Below are 25,838 nucleotides of genomic sequence, written 5' to 3' on the forward strand. Positions count from 1 at the left end.
GATAAAATAATTTATTTCAAATTTTGGCACTTGAAACTGTTTCGTAATTACTGAAATATTTTGCTATTTTTTTGAATCCCTGCATTAGCTCTGCATTCTCTATAAAATTAATCCAGCTGGTTTATTTGAAATTTGATTATTTTCTAGATTGCATAGATATTAGTCATAGCTTTTACAGTAACTTCAGTTTCAGGCTTTTAAAGCGCGTTCCGGGGACGTTTTAACTGTAGCTGACTTCTCTCTCGATTTAGATCTACTGTCTGATTTGGACTTGGGTGATCTTTTTCTTCCGCCTCCTTTTTTCACACCATCTAGTATGTGTTGCATCTCTTTTTCATTCACGTCTATCACTGTTATGGAAACTGAAAACATAATAAGTAAGGTAAATATAAAGTTACCCAATGCATATCCCAATGTACTACGCTCAGATATGATTGGCTAAAAAATAATTCTTCTGAGCAAGTGAACAATCCTCTCCCTATTTTGATTAAGGGGGTAGATTACATAGTGCAATTGGTCCCATAGGTAAGAACGAGGATCCTAATTTTTTCTAAGATCGTCTCTCCTGGAACCTGATCTAAACTACATTTTATGATTGGATAAATTAGATATTTTACCAATGTAAAGTATTTAATATTAACCAATCATGATCCATCTGACTAACAATCCACTTATTTGTAAGTGCTGAAATTACTTGTAATTTCAGCACCAGAGAGATTTGAATTTAACTTAGAAATTAGTTGAACTCTCCCGAGTACTTCAGCAGCCGCAATAAACCAGTATACCCTAGATCTATTGAGCCTAGCAGAGACTAGTTAAACAACCTGAGACTAGATAGTATAAGAGTAAGATTAGGATCGGTATTAGACTAAGAAGTTGCACGAATCTATCCGGCCGAAAATAAGATAGCGTGACGAGCAGACGGTGTACCCTATCCGAAATTACTCTATGAGTTATACCCATCAATCCTAACTCATCTGGTGCGACGATAAGTCTCGAACAAGACCTTAATAGCTTAGAATTAACCAATAATAGATTAGAATTTAGACAAAACATTTACAAAATGTTATACGACGATAATTTAATCGAAATGTCTCTACGACTCAATAGATCAGAGCCAATATTCCGAACGATAACAAAACTACCCGGAATTGGAAGAAGACTCGAACCAGAGACGACATACGACAAAGTAGAAACTTACCATATAGTTATATGATAGTTCGGCAAAAGCCAACACAAACTTTTGTATTTAGAATACTACTAGCAATGAATTTAGATTTTCATTTGCAAACATAAATTTTGAAGTCAATGTTCAAAATCATTTCAGGCGCTAAACAAAATTATTAATATACAATAACGATTGATAAAAAGATCTCAGATCGTTTTCCTAAATTCTGCAGTAATATACAAAACATGTTTGAAAAATATTTATTGAAAAATCAAAATAAAAATTAGTAGCATGACAGTAAATGGTTAGTAATTATAAATCATCCTGTTGTTCCAGCTTCATCACCTAAACATAACAGCATTCATAAGCTCACTAATATCATAAAAACACTAAATCTTTTCTCTACACAAATTTAAATCATTTTAAACTTAAATTCACTTAAATTTAAAATCAGATCATCAAGGCTCATCCTTGGATCTTAAATTATTTTCTATTTAATTAAATTTAAAACTAGATCATCAAGGCTCATCCTTGGATCTTAAATCATTTTCTATTTAATAAAATTTAAAACTTGATCATCAAGGCCTCTCCTTGGATCAAAAAGAACAATTTGTTCTCCCCCACCCACTTAGCTAGTGTCTAACGACCTCAAACGTCGATTCACTATCCAACCCTTTCTAAAAACCCAGGACTAACAGAAATTTTTGAACAAAACTAATCATTCAAATTAGGATAAACAGTGAAGAACTTCGGTTATTCATCCTTCACTTGATCCCCCCTCTTACCAGACCCAGGATAAATCTTAGACTTAGTAAGTTTTAAAATAGTATCTAACGAACTACTCGCGTTCTAATTATACCTGAACCTTGTGGATCGATTTACTATTCTCCAACCCTGAACACAATCACTACCCTTAAGTAAGATTAAGTAAGTTAACACCTTAGCTTATACTAGCCACGAGAAAGTATAAAATCATTCTTCGGAATCGATATACTTTTCTCTCCAACCCTGAACAAATAGACCCAGGTTAAGCTAACCAAAAAATCGTAAGGACTAACAGTTTAAGCAAATAGAAATCATTTAACAACCTTTTGCACCCGTCATCCTAAACCTTATGTCATTTAAAAACCTAGGAAATAAACAAACAATCGTTTTACACAATTGTGAAATAGATAACAAAAAATACGATCTTGTAATCACACCACACACACAAACAGTTGGATATATCAGAACAAAACGACAAACACTAAAGAGAAAAATAATAACTAAACAAAGACAAATAACACGAAAAAGATTTTCAAAAAATCGAAACGCATTTTCAGAATCAGAAACCAACAGTTTAGACGAACTTTATAAACTAAAAGAATCAATAGATAAAAATTGCCCAATTCACGATCAATTATATTTCTCTGACTCAGAAACAACTTCAAATTCAACAAAAAGAGGAAAAAGAAGAATAAAAAAGCAGTATAAACACAAACCAGTACATTTATACAATTGGAATCAACCAATTAGACACATTGATAATTACATATTAACAGTCATCGAACGAAAAAATGAGCTCAACGCACACCCCAGGTGAAGAAAGTCCAGATGATGATGATATCTTCCCCTTTATAGTAGATGCAACCACTGATAGAGGACAGCATATATTTTGCAAAAATTTACTCTTAAATTTGTTTGAACCCGGAATCAGTCCATGTAAAACAGAGTTCCCAGATGTAAGAATCAAAAGACAAATTATCGATCACTATCTAAAAGATATATGTAACCTAACACAACAATACGGAATCTACTCCATAGAATTCAGCTCACCAAACCAGAATCACAGTAAATATATAATTCAAACAGACGACCTTGATTTAGAATTTTCAAAAGTATTCTCAGAATATATAAAAAGCATCCAATATCATAACTCACAAAGAGCAAACTCCATATTCACCAATGAAGTTTTTGCGATAATATATAGTTATATCTCGATATTAGAAAACGAAATCCAGATACCAAATGTCTCACCGACAGAAACATCTAAACATATAAGAGTACGACATGAAATCACACTACTCTCTAGTTTTCTAAATATAATTAAAGAAAATTTCACGAAAGATGAAGTTTCACAACATACAAAACACGACTTACAAAAAATTTTGGCATGGTTCATAATAGATTATTTCACACATAATATTGATTTAATTTCACAAGCAAGAAAAAATTTTAGACCCCAAAACTCAAACGATGATACTGCCATTACAGAACAATCAGACTATGTTTGGGACCCCGAATGGTCTCATCCCGCATTCATAAACTTCCCAAAATCAATCTCAAGTCAAGCAATAAGTACGATATCTTATGTAAGAGATTATGTAAGAGTAACACCATTAACCATTGATGCAACACCATTAAACTATAATACATTTTTACCCGATATGCAAAATAATAGTTTAAACTCTACAGTCATACACAATGAAAACCTCAATGGAACTAGGAATCTTACTCAACAAGATATCCAGACACCATCACACTTCATAAATGAAGAAATCGTACACAAAACAACTACACAACAAAGTATTTCACCAATACGTCCAAACTTAACAACACCAAGAAATACAAACCCTTCACAAACACAGGTAACCTTACAATCAACCGTTAAACCTTCGGTTGCCCCAAAATATTCACACATGGATTACCAAACATACAGACCCATGACAATACCGCCAAAAACACGCAAAACGTTCACTAGAAACAACTTTGCAGACCATAATTATAATTACACACATCCATCAAAAACAAATTATCAACCACGAAAAAATTTTAGTAATTATACAAGATCTCGAAACTGGGATAACCCAATGGCACCACCTAATTCAGTAAATTTCCAAACAAATTTACATCCTCCACAGGATCGTAGTGAAAACTATCCATTTTTTCAACAAAATAAAAATAAAAAACAAACATCTTATCAAATGGATTACTTATCCTCAGATGATGATTTCTTACAACCAGATATATTTGCACCCTATAATCAAGAATATCGTGGACAAGGAATACAGAAACCACATACATATAATAGAATTTTTTCTCCACAACCAATAGATACACAAAATCAACAACCAATTCAGCAACAAAACCCAATTAATACACAATCTTTTCAACCAATTCAGCAACAAAACCCAATGATTGCAAACTCGTACCAACCAACACAAATGCAAAATGAAATACCACTCCCATATTATCTTCAACAACACGAAATAACAAGAAATCAACTTTCAAATTTTTCTCAAATGCCAAATGCAGCAGAATCATTACAAATGACTATGAATCCATACCTTATGGGTGGATCATCAATAACATCAAATAAACTTTTAATGGTATTCACAGGAACAGACCCTGAATATTCTGTAGAAGATTATTTAAATGCAGTAACAGCAAATTTGATTTTAAATATAGGACCTGAACCAATTAATACGCCACTACATCAAAACTGGATACATCGACGCACAGCGTTAATACAAACAACTTTAGATGGCGCAGCCCAAAAATGGTTTTCAGTATTGCCTATAGAAATAAAATCAAATTGGAAAAGGTTTACACAAGAATTTTCAAAAATGTTTGACTCTTTGAAAGAAACAAACAACAACAAAGAGTTTTATGTAATGAAATTCGCAGATTACCAAACGAAACCATCAAGCAATTAGCAGTACGAATCGAAACACTAGTTCGAAAGCATATTCATTAAATACACATGACTATAAAAACACAAAGATGACAGAAATCTTAATGATGACCTTAACACCACAATTAAGGAAAATAGCAATAAAAAAGAGAGCATCCCATCCTTCTTCAATTCGAGAACCCGATTTAGATTTTCGAAAACTAGTAGACAAACTAGAACAAGCAGAAATCACGATGAAACTCGAAGAAACGGAAAATCTGAAATTACAATACGTTAACAGAATTGAAACAGCTTCCGCAAATATAAACAATATACAGGAATCAGATACAGACCTCGTTGAAAAAATCACTGAAATACTCAATATTTACGAAAAACACCCAAACTTTAAAGGCAAACCATCTTTCAAAAAATGGTGTAATTATTGCCGACGATACGGACATAGTATTTCTGAATGTAGACAAAAACAGCAAGAGAATCAAAATAAACCTCAAAAATATAAAGAACCAAATAAATCATTCTATCAATACATGAAAAAAGATCAAAATCTACCGAACAAAACAGTCTACAGCAACAACAGTTCAGGAAAACCACTCCCGAACAATACAAATTATACAAGAAATCAATCACCATATAACTCAAGTTATAGAGGAAGATCACCAGAACGAAGAAACACGCAAAATTCATCACAAAATCACTACAATAGACCAAATAGTCGAAATAACTACTCCAGATCAAATTCAAATACACAACGATTTGTTTCTAGATCTAATTCCCAATCAAGAAATAATTACTATCCAAACAACCAATCACGAAATTCATCATACAATAGGAATAGAAACTACTCCTATAATCGGAATAGAAGTTATTCAAACAACCGAAACCAGAATTACCCGAACAATCGATCAAGGAATAACTCATATAATAGATCGAACTATAACAGACCAAACAATAATTACCAAAACAGATCACGAAATAATTCACAAAATCGACATTCAAGTTATAATAATCGTTATAGAAATTATTCCCAATCACCACACAGGAATAATAACCATTATAATAATTCTAATAATCGCCATAGAAGCAGTACACCTAAACATCAAAGGAATATAAATCAAGTACAATCAAATCCAGAAACAACATCAGACCCTCCAGGTATTGACGACACAGTAAATGATACGTTACAACTCAATCAAATCAACTGTGAATAATCAGATTCAGAAAGTGAAACAGAAAACACTCTCTCCATCAATATGATAAAAGTCGAAAATGACTATGAACCTGTTATATATGAACAACCTTTTTCATCACACATATATGAGAATCAATCAGAACTCCTTCACAATTATTATATTAAACCCGTCCATTCCACACCGACGACACAAAAAACTAATGAAATAAACACTACAAATCAACCCAATGAGAACGAAAAAACAAAATGCTTGAATACAAATCACATCTATCAAAACATACAAAAAGAACAACCCAAAGAAAAAATTTGGACAATACCATTTCTTTTAGAAAGTCCAAGAAGCAAAGAATTTCAACCACCAGATCTTGAAATTGATTTTTTAATTGATTCAGGAGCAGAATCAAATATAATAAACATTCCCACATGGAATGAAATAAAAACCTTACACCCAAAGCTAACACCTCTTGAAACCTCCAGTAAACTAGCAACAGCACAAGGATCAACATTAATAAATTACGGAAAAATTCAATTATTTCTTCTCCCCACAAGAACAATGGAGCAAAACAAAATTTTAAATAAACCATTTAAACAAATATTCCATATCACCGATATTAAACATAATATCATTGGAATACCATTTATCTCTAAATATATACCAACAATCAACATCTTGAATAGTAAAATATTAATCAAAGATAAATATACAAAAACAAAAGACACAGCCCTAACATTTTTTCAAAGATTAAATAAACAACCACCATTCTTTTCAAAATTCTATCCAATATATAACCAACAAAGAAAACACTTGAAACCACTATCAGGAAACATATACAATTTTTCAATAAAGCAAGTTCACCAATACGATAAAAAGCAAAACAAACAAAAATTTTATATGTCAGATTTTGAATTCAAACCTATTCATAAATTTTTCAAAATCACAATCTCATCAATAAAATATTTGAAAAACTCGAATTCAGATATTATTTTCTTACATGTATACAACAATACACCTTACCAAGTAACACTACCTTTAGGACTTTTAGGCTATTGCGAAACCAACGCTACAATATCACCGATACACGAAAAAGCGTATCGCGTAAATAATATACTCCAATTATTAGATATTTGTCAATCCACAATTCTTAATGAAGAATTATCCATAAATAATATCATAAGTAACGAAAAAAGAAATACGGATTATTTCACAAAAACCCCATATTTCAAACCGACATTCAACATAAATAACTACACAGAGAATCAACAGAAATTTTTAACAATGTTTAATTTCCAACATTCACAAATAACACAAGACGAATTTGAAAAATTAGCCAAACAGCTAATTAAATATTCATCAGTCTATGCAACATCCAAATTTGATGTTGGCAAAATCAGCTCATCACTACATCTCCCATTAAAACCAGACGCAGTTTTCAAAAAACAAAGAGCAAGTAAAGTAGCAATTCATTTACACGATAAAGTGAACAGATTACTTGATATTTTAGAACAATACAATATAATCTCACCAGTAAATAAAGAAGAACAACCAAAAGATAACACATTTATCAACCCTGTTATCATTCTAGCTAAAGGAGAATCATTAAAAATTGTTCTCGACGCTAGATACCTCAACTCACTCATAGATGAATCAAAGTGTAATTGGCCTATTGAACCAATACAAGTTATTTTAACAAAAATAAATGGAAAATACTTTACAACCGCAGATATGAATAGTGCATATAATCAAATGCCATTAGATGAACAATCACGACGTTTAACACAATTTGTTATTGGAAACCAACAATACGAATTCAACCGCTTATTCTATGGAATATCCATAGGACCAGCAGCATTTTCAGCTTTTATGAGCAAAATTTTTCGACCACTAATACTCAAGAAAAACGCAATCACCTATTTAGACGATGTTTTTATGCAATCACAGACAAAAGAGGAAATGTTCAATGTTTTAGAACAATATCACCAAATACTTCAGAACGAAAATCTGAAGGCCGCCCCCGATAAATCACACTTCTTTTTGACAAGAGTTAAATTCTTAGGACATAATATAGAAAGAAAAACAATCACTCCATTGAAATCACGTATAGACGCTATTCAAAAACTCCAACCACCAACAAATAAAAAGAAAATCCAAGAATTCCTTGGAATGTTAAACTTTTTAAGCAAATATGTTTATAAAATGCAATTATATCTACGACCATTCTATAACATACTTAGACAACAAAATAATTTTGAATGGAATACAGAACATCAAGCACGATTTGAAGAAATTAAAAAACTTCTAACTGAACAAATTTCAAACACAATTCCAGATTCAAATCAACCATTTTATGCAATGTGCGATGCTTCGAACTTTGGCATCGGCGCAGCATTATTACAATCACATAATGGTACAAATAAAATGAACCTCATATCAGCAAATTCTCGATTATTCACTCAAGCAGAGCTACGACTCTCAACTCTAATGAGAGAATGTACAGCCATAATATATACACTAACAGAATATGAATTTCTGATACTTGGATCAAAACATCCCACAGTTCTATTCACAGACCATACGCCAATCATCTTTCTTTTTACACAAAAGTCTAATCCAAACCACCGAGTTTATAGATTTCAACTAATTTTAATGAAATTCCCAAACTTACATATAGTTTGGACCGCAGGAAAAAATCTTGCGTTACCAGACACCTTAAGTCGAAATACGCCACCTGAATTACATACACACGATGAAGATCATTTTCATCACCCACAAATTCTTAAATTAGCCTCCGGTACACACACCGAATGGATGTTAAACAGAGATAAAAAACACAATGAAATTTATCAAAAAGTAACAAAAAAGTTGTTACAAAGGCAAAATATTAATGAACAAATAAATTCACGCTTTACACCAGCCTCCGATTTAAAAATTGGAACATTTGTTTTAATACCCAATTTTAATACTCAAAAAGGAATTTCAAAAAAGTTACAACCCCTTCGTAAAGGACCATACCAAATAATTACAAAACCCACTGATGTCACATATAAAATCACCGACTCAGACAAAAAAGAAATCGTTCAACACCGAAATAACCTATTACCTTATTATCCAAAAGAATACGCACTCCGCGAACTAACTCAATTATATTCTTTTACAGGTTTAAAAGTTATTCAAAATGACCCACATACGGAAAATACAACAAAGGAACAAAATGATATTCACCTCGGAAATCAAAATACAAAATCAACCACCACAAAAAACAATACAAAAAATCTAGATCAAAATACATCTCAAAAAGAAAGAAAAAATAGAAAAATGACAGAACAAATAATACCCCAAGAACAAATCGACAAATCAGAGCATAGAGAGTCTTCACGACTTAGAAATCAACCACGTAAAAATTATAAATTATTCATCCCACAATCTAAAATATTAAAGAAAGTTGAATTTCAAAAACAACTTTAATTCTACATTTAATAATCTTTGCACCTCTGAAACATTTTACACTTTCATTTTTCGAAATAACATGCTGACAAACACGCAGCGATTCTAGTTCATAATTAGCCAATAGGATTCATCCAATCCGTCACCTTCTCTAACTCTAACACAAACCAACTAGACGAACGATATTAAACTCCAGGCATATCTATAACTATAACTTTACGACCTCCAGGTCAAAAATAAGCAAACCACTCCAACTTGACAACTAAAATAAATATCACCATAAAATCATAACCCTCCCTTATCTAATAAACCAAAGATCAACAATATTTCCCCAACTCAGCCCTCAAATACCCCCCAAACAAATATGTTAAATTAGCCTAAAGTAAAAGAACGACCATTTTAATTAGCCTAAAGTATAAAAATCTCAAAAATACCCCAGATCATTTGACAAATGAAAATAAAGACAAAGAAGACCTCCCGATCACCATAAAAATTGCCCCCAACAATTTTTCACAAAACTCAACCCACTTGTCAAAAAACCAATAAATAATCCGACCACACTTAAAAATTGCCCCAAACAACAAAAAATATTCGATCAAGAAGTCATTTCTTAAATGCTCTTCTATCAAACAGTCACAAAAATTATCACAAACCTCAAACAATTTTTTACGATACTTGAAACTTTCATAATATTTCTTTTTGATATCTTTGAATCTTTTCTAATAATCTTTATCATTTTTTGTAATGTTTTTTTAATTTTCTACACTATATTCGAACTATTTCTCCAACTTTCAAAAACCCTTGATTATATCCACAGGTACGATTCATACAACTTGTCTAAATGATACGAACTATTTTCAGTAGAACTGATATTTTTCTACTTTTTGTAATTTTCATAACATTTCTATCATCCCTCATTTTGACCATATGCAAATGTATAAAGAAAGCAATCATCACATTCGCTCTAGCAACAATCCTCCTAATTCTTTTCTTAGAAGAAAACTATAATAAACATAAACTTTTTCACTGAAAGAATAGACCAAAAAACTATCAAAAATTGCTACCCAACAGTCACAAAATCAGTCTTCACCGACATCATCCCAAAATAATCCAACAACACCTTCAACTACCCAAAATCCTCAAACATCTACACGAATTTCCTTTCAAGATAACCCATACACTTTTGAAGAACGACATGCTCGTTTATCAGAACCACTAGAACCAGTTCAACGACAAGCACCTCTAAGCGAACCAACATATAACTTATACCCAACACTACCACAAGAATTAAGTAGAATAAGAAATCCTAGTCAAAACCAAAATACAGTCGAAATAAATAGACAAATTATACATCCTCGACGAAACAGAAATTTTCAAACTCCCCGAGTTCATTTTGATATACCTCAATCCCCATCACAAAACACTCCAGAAAACCCCATTGGTATATTACCAGAAACCCCTACGCTTCTTTCACAACGTAGCACCTCAAGCCTACCATCAGATTACTTAGGTTCAACACCAACATCTGAACAAATACGTGAAAATCCCTTTAACCCCCCAAACCAGGCATCACGACTACCATATTGGACAACACATTCATTTACACAAGGTGAACTAAATTTAGTCAATGATCCAATAGATATTTCTACGGATACAACAACATCCTCATCACTACCAGAAACATTATCACTACCATCAACACCATCAATAAGCCAGATTTCACCACCACCTTTTAACTTAAATTTTCCAAATAATCTCGACGCCAGATATCGAGAACAATCATCAACAAATATCCCTTTAAGACTAGATTGGAATACATTTACAGCCCCTCCACCATTATTTGGACAACATCTAGAAAGTAATCGCCTTCACAACTGGGCACTTAATAGATTACAATACCGACAAGACATTCACGACGATATCCGTGATCACAATATCCAAATACTCCAACAAAACAGTTTACAACTAAAGTTTGAAATCACAGTTAAATTAAACAATATTACTCAACATCCCTACCCATTAAATCCACCAAACATAACAGCTCAATCACTACCACCACCATTTATAACCACTGAAGTAATATATAAATACGACAGATATACCAAAAAGACAATTGGTTACATCACATTTTATAACCCATACTCAGGATTATCATACACATGTATATTCTAAAATTATTAACTTTTTTTCCAACTCCTTTTTCTAGTAATCTCAAATCAAAACATAAACCCTTCTCCCCGCACAGGACCCCAAGATTTATTAGTAACACATTACGATTGTGAAGAAAACGAACAAAAAACACTACACAAGTATGCAATAAATCAAGTATCACAATGCGAAACAGAACACCAAGCCATAGAAACTACAAATGTAATAGCAACACTTTATTCAAAAACCCGAGCAACTACAGTTATAGGATATAAATTCACAGCAACATTTTCTGAAAAGAAAGTACATTGTTCACAAGTCTCAAACGGAAATAAAAACCGACTTGACCATGAATCATTCTACCAGAGTAATATAGAACGACTTTTACATCTCAATCCCGAAGATTGTAAAAACGAGTTACTCCGACTAAATATCACAAAAAATAAAAACACAGATAGAAAGTTAGTCTATTTCCAAGTTTTTTCAGATTCTGTACATCAAGCAGAACTTGAAAGATATCAAGGACATATAAAATTAGATGAAAAATACCCATATAACGGCGCACACGGACGATTAACCTATGACATACACGATAAACACTGGATACCACACATTGGTATAAATGACCCATCAAACTGCAAAGCAGACACAAAAAATAAAGGATACCAAGAAATAATGTTTTTCGATTGGAAAATACAACTCGAAAAAATACAACTCACACGAGATTTATCAGACAACACAATGATCTATCAAGGAATTAGATTACCTTGTAAAAACGACCAAGGTTATTGCGACCCTACAACAAGAACACAAGCAACAATTGTTTGGTTCCCCGAAGACACATGTACAACATTTCAAGTAGCAAAAATACACGCTCGTATGATAAAATTTCACGAAAAATATTTTATACAATCAATACCATATGAACAAGTAAATCCATTACAAAAAATAAGTTCTAATTTCCGAAACATTCAAAATATAGAAAATAAAATAACACGTTTTCAAATATATCAAGAGACAGAACTTGCATGTAAATACAGAAACCCACTTCACAAAACACAATACTCTGAAATATTAGTTGAATACGAAAATGGATTCGACATGACCACTGGAAAACTAAAAGTCGACCCATACGCCACAAGTCATCCTCCAAATGAAGGAACATCATACAAACCAGTTCATTTTCAAAAGAATACAGGTCAACCTGGTGGACATTTAAAGCCCCAAGACGATCAAAGCACACGTTTACAAGAACTATCACTAATGAATAGTACATATTTCGGTAATATCCACTATGATATTCACTTAGATATGAAACTAGACTACACGATTAGCCGAATTTTTCAAGAAATGTCACTCTCCGAATTAGAAACACTACACCAACTATGCGAATTAGAAAGAACACAAATATTACAATCACTTGCACTAGCAGTATTAAAAATACCCTACGCAGGATATTTACTATCAGGAAATAGATCAAATTTTTTAGACTATGAAGGAAACATCTTATGGTTTTATACTTGTACTAAAAAAGTATCACCACTATACGTTTTTGAAGACAAACGATGCTATAAAAGAATCCCTATCTTTTATAAGAACAAAGTACATTTCGTTGACACACTTTCAAGAAGAACCTATTTCTGGGATACCGCAGTCCCATGTGGATCAGAAAATAGCCACAATGTAGTACAACTAAACCCTGATGAAGATAAATATTACCTTCTCACCCCATATCCCACATTAATGCAATCACTCAAAAAATTTTCACCAGAAAGCATTCGCGCTATTGCTCGAAACCCAAATATAGACTTACAATCAATAGGAATATATTCAAAGTCAGATATTCAACATCACATTCGAACACAACAATCCAAGAATTATTAACACAAATGGACACTATACAAAGACAATCAAATGACCAAAACTTACGCAAACTTGCAGAAACCGCAGGATTTGCAGACATCTATACGCAAGACTATAGCGGATATTTTAAAGACATTAAAGATTATATATATCTAAACGGTGAAAAATACCGTCCCCAAGATATATCACCTATCAATATTTTTAGCTTTGTTACACTCAAGAATAAAATTCTTGATTTTCTAGGATGGCCCTATTACATCTTAGAAAAATTGACTATTTTATACGCAATGCTTAACTTTATTGGATTTCTTTTCTCACTTTTAAAAGGAATCTACAACACATGTGCTATACACACACAAGTAAACAGACAAGCAAGCGTAGCACGCATACTCTTTGCAGGATTTTTTGGAATCTTTTCTACATCTATAAACAAAATTCTTTTAGACGCACAAATAAAAGAATATAACACAAAAATAGCAACAAGACAGAACACATACGACGAAGAACATAACAATGTAGACACAACACCAACAGCACCACAGTTACCACCCCTACCACATAACCATCCATTATCCCTAGTCCCACGTAATTTTCGAAACTTAGCCATAACACATAATCAAAATTTTAGACCAACCATATCACAAAGTCCCATCCAACATATAATGCCACAACACTCACAAGATGAAAATACTTATGAACAAATTATAGAACAACCCCATACCACCGCTTTTCAGTCTCAAAATAATAATTTTTTTAGCCCACGATGAGCCGACAACTTGGATCCCTACACCGATCAAATTCCCATCCAACCAACCTCACCACTCCAATCCAAATAATACCTCTTTTTGCTTTTCCGCCACCCGATTTCCCCACCAGTAATGTAACATCCGGCATGAATTCCGATACTAATTCACACATCTCAGTTTTATACTCCATCTCACAACTCAATAACCCGAATATTGAAACCCCCGATGAATTTGCCGACTCTGAACCATCTCCATCAAATAATTTTCACACCAACTCCTCAAATTTTTCTCAACCCCCTTTTCAACCCATACTACCAAATAACCCTGACCCAACCAATTCTACACCCTCTTATGCTTCCCAAGTCACTCCAACATACTCCTCACTTCACTCAGACCAATCATCTCGCTCTCCAGACACCGCCCGAATCTCCCCAGAACTAGATAATTTCATTACCCTACAACAACAACCCTACCACCTTGACACCCCAACCATAAACCAAATCTCATCCACAATAGATTCATCCAACCCTCCTACCCCTACACCCTCTTCAATTTATACCGAATCAATAGCACCATCATCCACAACTACTGAATCTACACTTAGCACTAATAGAGCTTACCGCACTTTTAAAAGAAAGTTCCCCAACCATCCTTTCCCAGCGAAACCAGGAACAGCCCATGAATATATCAACCATCCAAAACACACTAACACAAAAGAATTTTTAGCTATCACCTTACCCTCATTTCCACAATACACCTTAAACACCCCTCAAGACACTAACGAGACACGTAACTTTGTAGACGAATACGTTTTAATGCCTACCCTTCCTTGAACCTCATATTATCATTTTACTAATCACCTTTGCTTACCATTATCTAACACTCACATCGATATAGAACGAAATAAGGACATGCTAAATCGACTCACTACACCACTAACATCTAGACAATTTACCTACATTGGATATAAAAAATCACTAAAAACACACACTGCACCCCGAGCTAATGAATATACACTAGAATATTACGATCATAACATCATCAGAACTAACCAAGATCAATTCTTAGACGACGATCGCTTCGCTAACCCACAAATCACCGAGAAATTTTTCATTAAAACACCATATGTATTTACACTAAATATCTTCGATCGCAAGTTTGACCACATTATTTCAGAAGCACTAACAGACACACAAGCCTACGAAAGTTTTAAAGAACGCTTCCAAGTATTTTCACTAACCTTTCATTTCCTTGCACCACATGAAAGAGATTTGCACTGCTCACACGATATTATGTTGCGCACTAAACAAACACACACATATACTTATTATCGTTTCATCCAAAATCACTTTGACCTACACACTCCCTCCAGACAACCACACCATCGTTTTCAATTCATCAATTCCAAATACACCTCACCATTCTTTCTTAACTTCACATATTGTATTAAAGATACTAACCTTCATGGTATTCTTCGAAATTATGATCCCATAACCCAAATGTATATTTTTTGTCCAATCACCAAGACCTTCAACGCAGAAGAATCCCGACCCTTCCTTATCCCACACGAGTTTGTACAACCTATAGAAATCCCCATTTTAGAATTCATCCATAACACAAAATTCAATCACAAATTATATAATCTAATCCAAAACACACCTTATGAGTTTGCAGTTGGCACTGAAGAACTAACCACCATTAAAGCACTTCAATTGCTTTGGCCACTGCTTCAAACTAAAAATATCATCCGCATTTTAGCTAAATTACTAACAACTTCAGATCTCATCCACGACATCTTCCCCCACGGTTTCTTCCCCGACGACTAACAGGTAAGTATGAATTATACATATTACTAACTAATTTAAATATTAGAAACTCACCATTCTTTATCCATGTTTTCTTTAGAATTTTAGCCTTCATCCAACGATTATCTAAAAAATTCACAAAAGAAAAATAAAAAATAGCAAACTTCTTCAAAACTGTTTAAAACCCTATTAAATTTTTGCACCAACAATTAAATAATATAATACCAATGCAGTAATTTAATTTATAAATTTTTCCCCCACAAGCAGTAAATCTAATAATGATGAAAATTTGTAACTTAATTTTCCCCAACAACTAGCAGTAAAATTGAAATTCTATGTAGTAAATTAATAAGAAGCAAATGCAGTACTAACCTTTTGATATTTCCATTCACTCGCACAAGAATTCTATCCAAACTCGCACAGCTCGCCCACGAAGAATTGTTTAAATAATGAATTTCAGTTTCAAGCTTTCACAACTCAACAACTCTAACATACGATAACAAGTTTCAAACTTTCCTTTAACCCGGTTGGAAAGGAATTATATACTAAACAAAACTAACCAATGCAGCTTACTAAACACCACAACACATAGCATAACAGCATGACTAAGAAAAAGGAAACCAACGGTACCCAAACCGGATTAACCCAGTTTAAAACTGGATAATTTATTCTTTTGAAGACTATTATAAAGTCTAAGAAAGAAATAATAAAACACAAAAAAGTCGAAAGACAAACCCATACCACAAACAATTTGATTTTTGAAAAAAGGACACAACCAACAAAACATAAGAAAAACCACAACAAACCCAACATAAAACGTTGTCACATAACAGGACCTCTCACAAAAACCGCATGCAATCATACTCCCACTCCTGGCCTAACCCACCAGGAAGGACGTCCTGAGCATGCTCTATAGCCGGCCTAACCCACCGTGCTACATCCACGCTTTGTGACCACACTCCTATTTTTAATAAGAGCTACTCAAGGGTGAGTAACTCTTCAAAATAACTGAACTAAAACAAAAAGCTTTTGTGAAAACAACTAACTAAAATCATAATTAAAAAATATTAAACTAATAAAAGTTTTATAAAATGTAAATTACATTATGCAATACATAGATCAGAATACAACACCAAGGACGAACATCCAAAGACAAAACGACCTCACTACACTCGAGAAAGAATGGCCAACTACAATCAATATGCCGCTCACAATCACAACTCAAAGGATTTAGAGTACGACTTGACTTCGCAGAAAAGGACTTCATTGAACTAGACCAATGACCACCTCGATGTTCAAGTATACGTACAGATCCGAGTAACCAGGCATCCCCTCCACGCACAATCTCCACGCCATTCCTAGACAAGATCAAAACACAAAGAAGTTCTCATCAATGAAACAGAAAAACCTGACATAGCCAACCATTCTGAAATCAGATTTGAGTTTGTTGCGAAAACCCAGTCGTTGTCTTGAGAAGACACAACGATTGAATCTGGGACTTCTCTAATAAGAAAACCCAGAAGAAATAAGATGTTCGCCAAATACCAACGTCCATCATCCATCCTTTGAATTGCAGAAAGACTATTCTAAAAAACTCTGTAAAACCCGGATGGGTGGAACCTGATCTAAACTACATTTTTTGATTGGATAAATTAGATATTTTACCAATGTAAAGTATTTAATATTAACCAATCATGATCCATCTGACTAACAATCCACTTATTTGTAAGTGCTGAAATTACTTGTAATTTCAGCACCAGAGAGATTTGAATTTAACTTAGAAATTAGTTGAACTCTCCCGAGTACTTCAGCAGCCGCAATAAACCAGTATACCCTAGATCTATTGAGCCTAGCAGAGACTAGTTAAACAACCTGAGACTAGATAGTATAAGAGTAAGATTAGGATCGGTATTAGACTAAGAAGTTGCACGAATCTATCCGGCCGAAAATAAGATAGCGTGACGAGCAGACGGTGTACCCTATCCGAAATTACTCTATGAGTTATACCCATCAATCCTAACTCACTCCATATCGATCATTACCTTCATTGTTTGAAGTTTTGACTGTCTGAGTGAACTTGAAATCATCCGGCAGCCAATCATTCTTGTCCACGTCTCGTTTTGTCCTGTCAATCTGGCTGAACAAGTCGTGTCTCGACACACCATACCTAAAGAGAACCATAAGCCTTCGTAGATTTTACAAATGTTTTTGAGAAAGTTGTCCAGTGCATTTGTCACTTTAAGCATAACCAGATTTTAAAAAGATTTTGAAATAAGGATAAGGGTTTAAAAAAATTGGGCTCACCGAACAGTTGGTACAACAAATATGAGAGACCTAGAACCTAAGCTCTACAAAAGTTATACAAAAATCGCGTTTTTTACTCAGAAAATGAGCGATAGAAAACTTTTTTATTCATAACTAAACTTTAAATAAATAGAGCCGGTTGCAGTGCAAGTAGCACAGAAAGTTCTGGTCATAACATAAAAACATATATTTTTTTGCAAATTTATGATTTTCGCTCCCATTATTTGCTCGAAGTTGGACCAAACATCAAAAATTGTAAACCAATTTCGAATTTATTTTTTAAAGTTTCGAACCACGACTACAAGGAACCTAACATAATATTTCACACTTTCCGCAATTATTGTGCATGATTTTGCAGGGAAACAAAGAAATTGAATAAAAACAGAAACACCCAAATTCAAAGTTTTTCTCCACTTTCAATGGTCGGAACAAAACAATACGGCAGATTGTTGAAAACGAAGCTATTAAAAAAACGGTGTTCTCCCCATAGATTGAAACTGTAACATGAAGACCTATCCTTGTGTTTTGACTCAGAGCCCTACATAAAAAAACTTATAAACCTAGGACATATGTTTAAGTTTGATTTTTTGTCGAAATTAGCAGAAACTTTCATTTGCTCTACTTTTCCAAAATTTGCATCAATAATTGACATTAAGAGACAAAAAGCGATGTGCTCAGAAGCCGTAACAAAACTTTATCATTACACGCAGTGGATTTGCTTGGGTAAAATCAAATAACTTGGAATTTATTCTAAAAGTCTATAAAAATAAAAGAAATAATCGATAATAATAAGTTTAAAACAGATTTTATTGCCTCTGTTTAATTAATAAAAAGAAGGCACTTCTTCTATTAATAAGATTAGATTTTTTTCTTGTTTAGAAAAAGTCAATAATTTTTTTTTTCATTTTATTCAGATGTGGATGAGTTTGCAAAAACCGAAGCAGATATAGTTGTTTGCACGAGTCAAACAAAATTGGAGTGGTAACGATTGTATGTGTTGCTGTATGTAAGTATGATTGTTTGTATATGTATGTATGTGTGCATGTATGTAAGTATGTATGTATGTATGTATGTATGTATGTATGTATGTATGTATGTATGTATGTATGTATGTATGTATGTATGTATGTATGTATGTATGTATGTATGTATGTATGTATGTATGTATGTATGTATGTATGTATTTATGTATGATTGTATATATGTTGTATCTACTAGATTTTGTTGTTTCAATTTTTGTCAATATAATCATTTCCATGTCGCCCTCAGACAACAAAAATGATTCAAAGTCGTTCAAAACCCCTTGTTTTTTTTTCAAATTTAACTTTTTTTTATAATCCATTGAAAATTAATTAAGATGAGTTTTTTGCCAATTTGTTGTTGTTTCGCGTCGGACATCAACTCAAAACATTTTCTGCATTGATCAGACAAGCAATGCAGAAATTTTGCGAAACGATTTAAGCTGGACACGATTCAACCTGATAGGTTTACGTGCCTGTTTCTAAAACCATAAGACTATTTAACCTCATAGGTTTAAGAGCTTCTTTCAAAAATCCAACCAAAAACCGCTCAAAGATTGTTTGATGAGACGCTAAGGCTCTCTTCCGCTCCCAACCTTTTAATTCATCTTTATCTTACGTGTTATTTTAGCTAAATTCGGGATGTTACGATGTAGACTATGAAGAAAAAACTTGTTCACAATAAAAAACTCGTTCATCATGACAACGTTAAAAAGATTTTTCTAAAATTGATATAATAAACCGACGTTTAGAAACGGCATCAAAAAATGTGTCGGTTTCTTTCATTTTTTCTAAATCAAAATTTGATCGCTTTGAACTATTGTTGTCTGAAAACCGCTCAAGCTAATCATATATCTTACGCGGGTCAGTCAAACGCAATGCGACTGCACTGGAGTAGTAGCCATAAGAAAGTAAATATTTAAACTGCAAAAAAAAATTACCCGTTGAAAATCTCGTTGGCGAAGAAAAGCATGCCCCTGCAGAACATCATCAGCATACCGGCGTGTACTCTGTGACGTAACTGAAGTAATGACGTCAGTGATTCGGAGGCTGGCGAGTCAGACGATGAAGTGTGTTTCTGGTCGGGCGGCAGTTTCGCATTTGTAAGGTCGTAGTACACTGCAAATCATTTAAAATTTCAACGTTGAAAAAATTCTAAGCTATCAAAAAGTACTTAGCAATCAGTTTTCCCATTTGATATTTGAGGTCCAGAGGAATAAAAGGAAACAAAAAAACTTGGTTCTGCATAAAATCTGAAAGAAAAACAAACATATTTGATTTTCTCGTTTTCGATTACTTGACGCAATCAGATCCAAAATTTTAAACCAACATCAGTTATAACTGCAGATAAATTTTGATAATTCAAAATGACAAAAGTGACGCCTCACCCAGCCTGAAGGGGTCTACTTTGGACTGAAAGCAGGGACTGGTTCTGTTTCTGCTCATCCTGCAGTAGATATTGTCATACATTTCCCTACCCTGGAAGGTTTCTTTGTCCATGCAGTCCACCACGACAACCACAAGAATCTGTGAAGGGAAAAAGTGACTGCCATTTAGAATAATTTATTTTATGATATTTGAGACCATTTATCCACGAGGGAAAGGACCAACATACGAGCTGTACAGCTGAAGCTCATCACGGCGAACCGCTGATGTGCCCCTGCTTAAGATCTTTGGACATTCTTCTGGGCTAATGTTGCCTTACCCTAAAGCAACGAGCACGGATCATGGTGGGCATCGGACATCCGACCTTTCCATTGACAGGCGGAGACTTAATCACTTCACCACTGCTGCCCAAAATTAATTAAAAAGCCCGTAGTGCGTCCAAAAATTAAGGAAAAGTCAATTTGAGAAAATTCACAACTCTCTTATCCACTCCACCAATGTGAATTAATTTTAAAAACAATAATAATCGCACCGATTGGTCTCACAATTCTAAAAAGAGATTTTTGAAATCGTAGGTTATTTTTTTCTCAACGCAAAATCAAGCAAAATACAGAAAAAGTTTCACGTGTTTATTCAAAAATTAAAATCAGCATATGTTGCTTTTTTCTGTATAGTACTAATCACGACCTTTTGTCAACAGATCTGGGGTTTGAGGGTCCAAATTTGGCGCAACTTTGCAGCATAGCAAAACAATGAGAGAACCAACCAAAAATAAAGTATCCGAAGAAGTTAAGGATGATAGTACCAAATGCAGAAACGCTCCAAAAACCACCAAAAGTAAATCAAGATTGGAGCTCTCGTTGGGCAGTATACTTACTTAATCGCCCCAAACCACCCCAATCTTATTCAAAAATTCGTGCAAAATCTTCCTTCGGGGATTGCCCACCGCAACTAGAATCGCGCAGAATAGCATCTCGTGATCCAACGACAATCCCCGTGCTTAACTTCGAAAAAGGGAGTTGAAAGCCTCGGCTTGTGCTCAAAAATATATTAGGTTTCTGTGGTTGAAAAGAGTGAGCGTGAATAAACTAGCCGAACAATCAACTAACCAAAAATGAACAGAGTATGTTTTTCATACCAACCGAAAGTTATCTAAATATATTTTTTTAAATTGTAAGACTTGTTAAATTTTATTAAATTTTTATATAATCATTAAGTAAATTCTCATGCTTTTTGTCTGGCATAAATAGTAGTTTGTTTTATACTTCGTCTGGTTTAAATACCACCGATCAGAATAATGATTGAATGAGACTTGTTCTACCTGGTGAGGGGGGATGCAGTACTGTATGAAGTGGTCTACTTCAGTGTCCCTCACTTCAGGGGGGTGGTAGGGGGAGCAGGAGCACTTGAATGAGTCACCCATGCTCACTTTCTGACCGCTCAACTTGGCACGGAGACTTATGGGACACGCTAGCTGTTTCTTGTCTGTAAAAACGACCCACTTTGGCTTAATGGATGAATCTTTTAAGTTAAGATCTGTTGAGTACTAGTTTAGATTAAAAATAACTAATAATTAAAATTGACAAGCAAAATTTAAAGTATGCATCAAAGCTTTAAAATTAAACTCGGAAAGTTTTGAACACTTTCAGGAAATTTGAAAAAAGTGAAAATTCTTTGATTATTATCAAATAATTGCAAGCTTTATTACAGTATTGACTTAGGTTAGTGATTCACTATTATGATTACTAGTTTTTAAAAAGTAAGATTAATGAAATTGGTAACTTTAAGTTATAATAAAATCTCCTTTAAAAAGGTCACCTTGGGCCAGTTCCTCTGACACTTCGCGAGGTGTCTTTGCAATGGTGAGTTTCTTCCGCAGCTCCCTCGCCGTCCTACTCGTCCTGTTCTGCTTCTCATTCTCGTCGTCTTCATTCTTAGCACGTGATAACAAGTTCGACCTGGCAGAAGAAGCACCGAGCGAAGAAGCGCCATGGCCAGAGTTGTACTAAACAGCACTTTTTGGATCTTATTGTGAACTGGTGCTAGGTAAATACGACGACATGCCATTAAGTCGACAAGTCATTAAGACGACAAATAAGAGTTAATACACGTAAAATGAGCTGTTAGAAATTAAGCGGTTAAAACTTCTCGGATATACAATGTGGCGAATTAAAGTCCCATCAAAATGGTTGGCGTCTTAATGTCATGTCGTCTTATTTGCCGGTCACATTTTTAACTATTCCTTCCTCCCTACGGTCTTATAGACCTCTACCTCTAGTGAAGAACTTGCTCCCTTAAAAAGAATTTACTTATTGATTAAGTACATAAGAATTTTTGACCTTCTAGGGAATTTTAACTTTTTGCGCAATAACCAGGACAGGACAGGGGGAGGGTAGTTAACCAGATTCAGTTTTTAAAAGTTTTATGCCGGACTCTACCTTTTAACCCCAAATTAATTGAAGCATAGGTTTAAACTCTTGCCTATGCCCCCTACATACACCATTTTTCCACACACTTTAAATTCATCTCAATTTTTGCATTTTTCCTCCGATGTTTTATAACTTCGCCCAGTTATTAAAATTGTTTCATTTATTGCATGACCTTATTGCAACTTCAAAACTTTCTAACTAAAAATTAGATAATTTTTTTTGCCCTACAGAACCAAGTATGCCAGGCTTGGTATTATATTCTCTTGACCGTTTGGTTCAAAAGTAGTACGTATAAACACTAATTTTACTCTATTCGAGCATATTAACTTAAACTTGATTTAAAAGTCCTTCTTGAGGACTTTGATGAGACTATGATACTTTGCAAAAAAAGGAGTTACAATTTTCAGTCGCAGGGCATCGGATCCAGAAATTTGCAATGAAAGGGTGTTTGAATCGCATGTTTTTACCTGGAGAAGTTTGATGGGAGGCACCGACGCCGTCCTTTTGATACCACTCAACTCCATCCCAGGTGACATGGCCGATAGACGGCCACTCTGCTGCGAGGTCAAGTGAGGTCGAGGGATGTACTTCAACTTAGCAGCCGCGGAATGACTCCTCGCTCGCATCAGGTCTTCCAGGACCCGCAATGCGGCTGCAGGAGTCGACCTGGCAGACAGACCTCGTCTCACAGAGCGTGGCTGAAGATCGGAAGGTGTCGAGAGGTTGCGGAGGAGCGGAGATGGGATTCCTGAATGATCATACTTTTAAAATCTTGAAATCTCACAAATGGATTTTGTTGCCTCGAAAAATACTAATATTATAATCCATGTTTAATTGATTATAATCGATTTTATTTCTTTTTTGTGGACACTGACAACGAAACTGAATTATAATCGATTTTTAATCATGGAACTCCAATGCGGCTGATAGAAAGAATTCAGCCATTATACTTTTGAAATGTTACCAGTGTTGAGGTGTAATTTTTTCATCTGTATTTCTGCAATTTGATACAATCAGCAGTTTTAAGGCCAAATTGAAGTGATTCAATTTCTCAAAATCAAAGAATATATCAAGAGATCTTTGAGAAATTGAGTCCTCTCTCGAGCCAACTTAGTTCGACTGGCCAAAATAAGGTCTCGTTCACATCATAATCAAACCCCCACTCCCCGAGCCTACTAACAATAAATTAATTCTCTCCCAAGTAGAAGTTTTAGTTTTTTTAGGAAAGTAAAGAGAAAAGGTCAAAAAATTCGCCTGCTGAGCGGATAAGCAAATAATTTTCCCGCTCTAAACTAGTAGCAGGTTTGGAATAGCAAACAATTACAAAACAGAAGTTTTTTTTCTAAAAATTCAAATTCCTAAAGTTTTAATTTTAGCCCAAGCTTTGTAGCTATCATATAGTTTCTGTTTTAAAGTTCGCACATGCGCTAGATTTTGCGACTGAGCTTTTTGCATAGAGGTCATCACTAAGTTTTGAGCTTAACTAATTAACCTGGTTATAAAATGAAAATCTTACCGAGATGAATCCTGTAGAACTCCAGCCACTCTTCGAACAGATATTCGACCTTGACCTGAAGTGACAGCAACTCATTCTCAAACTTGGTCCTCTCTTTCTCCCCTGGAAGATCCAGGCCCCTAACTGTGCCCCTGCCCCCCATCTCGGCCGAGCTATGACTGGGACCCCGTTTGGTCGGAGATTTTACTTGGGAGGACTTGGCGCTCTTCTTCTTTGGGCTCTCAAGTTCACGTGCAGTTTTGGAGATGAATTTTAAGTCACTGAAAGCACAAAAACAATAATTGCGAAACGTTTTGTAAAAGCTGTTGCTGCTGACACAGTAACAAAATTCAAAAACAAACAGCCTCGGTGCAATTAATGATGAACTATTGCGTGTTTATAGGAGCATAAGACACTCTCATTCAACGCGAAAATTGTTGACTAACCAACCCCCCCCCCTCCACCTGAATTTATCAAATACCTCAACAAGTAGATTGACATTTCCCCTCTTTCCTTCTGAAACGACGGGTCTCCCTTCACCTAAAACAATTCCTAGGTCAACAACAAATCTTTTTTCCTCGAAAAACTAAAGCAAACTATTGTAAATTTACTGTTTTGGTCAAATTAATCTTGTATTTTTCCACTCCGTAGTTGAAGTAGAGAAAAATCTGATTCGAATTCAGCACTCTTATTGTCATTTTGTCATTCAAAGTCAAGGTAATCGGCTCCGGGAGTCTGTTAGCGAAAATGGGCCACGTGAAAACTCTGTCTCGGTCGCCTCTGCTGTTGTATAATGTTCCCCCTTTGGAATTGTAGATTAAACTAGGGCCGGAGCTGGATGGAAGAGTGATGGACCCTCGACATCCGGGATGAATGAGTGCCTGGAGATTTCCCTCTTCGGAGAAGATAGTGCAGAAGAATGACTGAAACAAAACAATTGTCAAGTCGAAACTTTCTCCATATTGCATTTAGTAGTCGTGTTTCTCATGCTTCTTATGAATAAATATTTAGCACGGTCACATAAAAAACAAAAACCAAAAAAAAGAACAAAATGTTTAGTTTTTATAGAAAATATATTGTTTCAAACATAAAACATAAAATTAATTGCCCTTAAAAAAGGCTAATGAACAAATCTGAGAGCAGTGACATAAGAATACAATCGAGAGGATAC

At 34.3% G+C, this 25,838-nt stretch overlaps 1 protein-coding gene across 1 annotated transcript; it reads right to left on the reverse strand.

The window, feature by feature from the left end:
- Window positions 1-50: 50 nt before the first annotated feature.
- LOC134839153 (uncharacterized) lies at window positions 51-25,590 on the reverse strand (the record flags this gene model as incomplete). Its single annotated transcript, XM_063854609.1, is given in 10 exon segments — window positions 51-362; window positions 18,077-18,201; window positions 20,299-20,476; window positions 20,746-20,884; window positions 22,065-22,228; window positions 22,562-22,748; window positions 23,640-23,920; window positions 24,689-24,948; window positions 25,149-25,207; window positions 25,279-25,590. Coding segments are annotated over 10 exon segments (1,878 nt in total), but the record flags the coding sequence as incomplete, so codon positions are not given.
- Window positions 25,591-25,838: the final 248 nt, after the last annotated feature.

This window comes from Symsagittifera roscoffensis, chromosome 2 (assembly GCF_963678635.1).
Source record: "Symsagittifera roscoffensis chromosome 2, txSymRosc1.1, whole genome shotgun sequence".
NCBI classification, from domain to species: Eukaryota; Metazoa; Xenacoelomorpha; order Acoela; family Convolutidae; genus Symsagittifera; species Symsagittifera roscoffensis.